The following is a 2,029-nucleotide window of genomic DNA, read 5'->3' on the forward strand; positions in this document are numbered from 1 at the left end:
GTGTGTGTGTGTGTGTGTGTGTGTGTGCGCGCGTGTGTGCGTGCGAGCATGTGAGTGACATTAAACTTTTAAAAGGAATTTAACACTAATAAAGGAACCGCAATACTAAGAATAAAGTCGAATTTATTGTCAAATTCGTGTTGATCGGGACATTAAGTTGTTTTGTTAAATTTTTAGGCTATTAACTATTTTTATATTCGTTTCCTTTAATGATTCATTGTCTTTTATTCAATAGTTTCATTGTTCATTTGAACTGTGGCTCATGTGGAAGTTATTTTGTTGTTTTTAATTGTTCTGTACATCATAGTGCATGTTGTTCAGCGTTTATTCTCAATTTAAATAAAGATAATATTCACTTCGTTAAAAATATACACCGTATTGTCACTGACGAGGGAAAAGTTACCATGTGAGCATAAGAATCTTATATTAAATGAGGCAAGCTCTAAGCATTAGTATATCTCCGATCTGATGTATTTCATCATTAGTGGGACAACTGAAGAGAAAGTGAAGTATAAAAATGTGATATAAAGAGAGCAAACGTGAAAGGGAGAGAGAGAAAACGAGAGGGAAAGAGAAAGGGAGAATATGAAAAATAATGTGATAGTGTAAACCTGAAGAGATCATCTATTTGATTATTGATGAAGAGGGGACAATTGATCTCTTTTGTAAATATATTTTAAAAGCCACTGCTACTCTAATATATTCCTAAATAGTGTGGTTACCTGAACACAATGCAAAGTCGTGTTACTAACTTACAATTCTATATATATATTGTGTAATTAAGGAAACGTTACCTGTATTTGTCTCTGTGTGGACACAAAGATGACGAGTTCAACGTAGTTGCACACAATTTTTCAAGTTAATTTGAATATCACCAGTTTTACAGTGTTCCATGCTGCTTAAAGCAATATTGTTGTACCTACCCGTGGTAATCATTTTACATCAATACGAGACAGATGGGTTTAGATTTAAATTGTTTGGGCATAAATTAAACCAAGTGCTAGTAATGTGATTCGAACTATTAATTCTTCTGTGAGTAATCTGATTGTTTATCAAGCTAGCCTCTTGATGGTGGACAGTTAGAATAGAAAGAAACAGGTGCAAACACTTACGGTGTTGTTTACAGCAGAACATCCAGCAGTGCAAGGGGAGAAATAATTCTCGCCATCAGAGCCACAAATAGGGAAATATTCTTCTGTACAATTACAAGACATTCCACATTGTTCCTTAGCAGTAGCATTTGGAAAACTGAAATTAGCAACATATAAAACAAGACCTTGTTTTTGATATTGTATTTTATGTCCTACTTATTGTTATTGATATTCTAATCATACTTGTGGGTAATAAACCAAAATATATGGGTTTTATGTCCTAAATATGATAATTTGTTGACGTTATTAATTCTTTTGAAGGCGGTGAGGTGGCAGAATCTTTAGTATTTCCGGCAAAATGCTTAGGGGCATTTCGTTCCCCTAAAAGTTCTAAGTTCGAATCCCGGTGATGTGGACTTTATATTCCATCTTTTCGGGGTCGATAAAATAAGTACAAGTTCAGCATTTGTCTCAATGTAATAGAATTAGATTTTTCCCCTTCCTTGAACTTGCTGGCCTTGTGCCAAAATTTTAAATCGTTATTAGTTTTTTTAAGAATTACATGAAATATTTTCATTCTTATGTCAGAATGAAGTTGAATTAACACTGGAACCTGGGAAAACAGTGTAGTGTATTGGCACTTGTCAATACATCAGTCGTACATTGGCTGATATATATATGAACAATGTCAGCCACATTGGCCATACATTGGTCATACTTTGACATCAATATATCAGACCTCACATTCCGCCTGACTTCCTGACATTTGCATTAACGGAATAAAGTAAAGACAAAAGTGTCTTTGCAAACACGCAATGACGAGAATGGAATGAACAGCAATTGAATATATTTGAATTCCGAGTTCACTTGGTCGTTTCTTCTACTTCTGACCGAATGTACATGAGTGAATGTTATCCCAAGTCTACATGGTTATAACC

General features: G+C 34.4%; 1 protein-coding gene across 2 annotated transcripts in view; it reads right to left on the minus strand.

Moving 5' to 3' along the window:
• LOC106872851 (solute carrier organic anion transporter family member 1C1) overlaps window positions 1-2,029 on the minus strand; it is a 45,968-nt gene that overhangs the window by 23,706 nt on the left and 20,233 nt on the right. For both annotated transcript variants that reach the window (XM_014919985.2, XM_014919986.1), the window contains one exon: window positions 1,113-1,248. In XM_014919985.2, the coding sequence (XP_014775471.1) occupies window positions 1,113-1,248 (136 nt within the window). The remainder of the gene's footprint in view (window positions 1-1,112; window positions 1,249-2,029) is intronic.

This window comes from Octopus bimaculoides, chromosome 3 (assembly GCF_001194135.2).
Source record: "Octopus bimaculoides isolate UCB-OBI-ISO-001 chromosome 3, ASM119413v2, whole genome shotgun sequence".
Taxonomy (NCBI): Eukaryota; Metazoa; Mollusca; class Cephalopoda; order Octopoda; family Octopodidae; genus Octopus; species Octopus bimaculoides.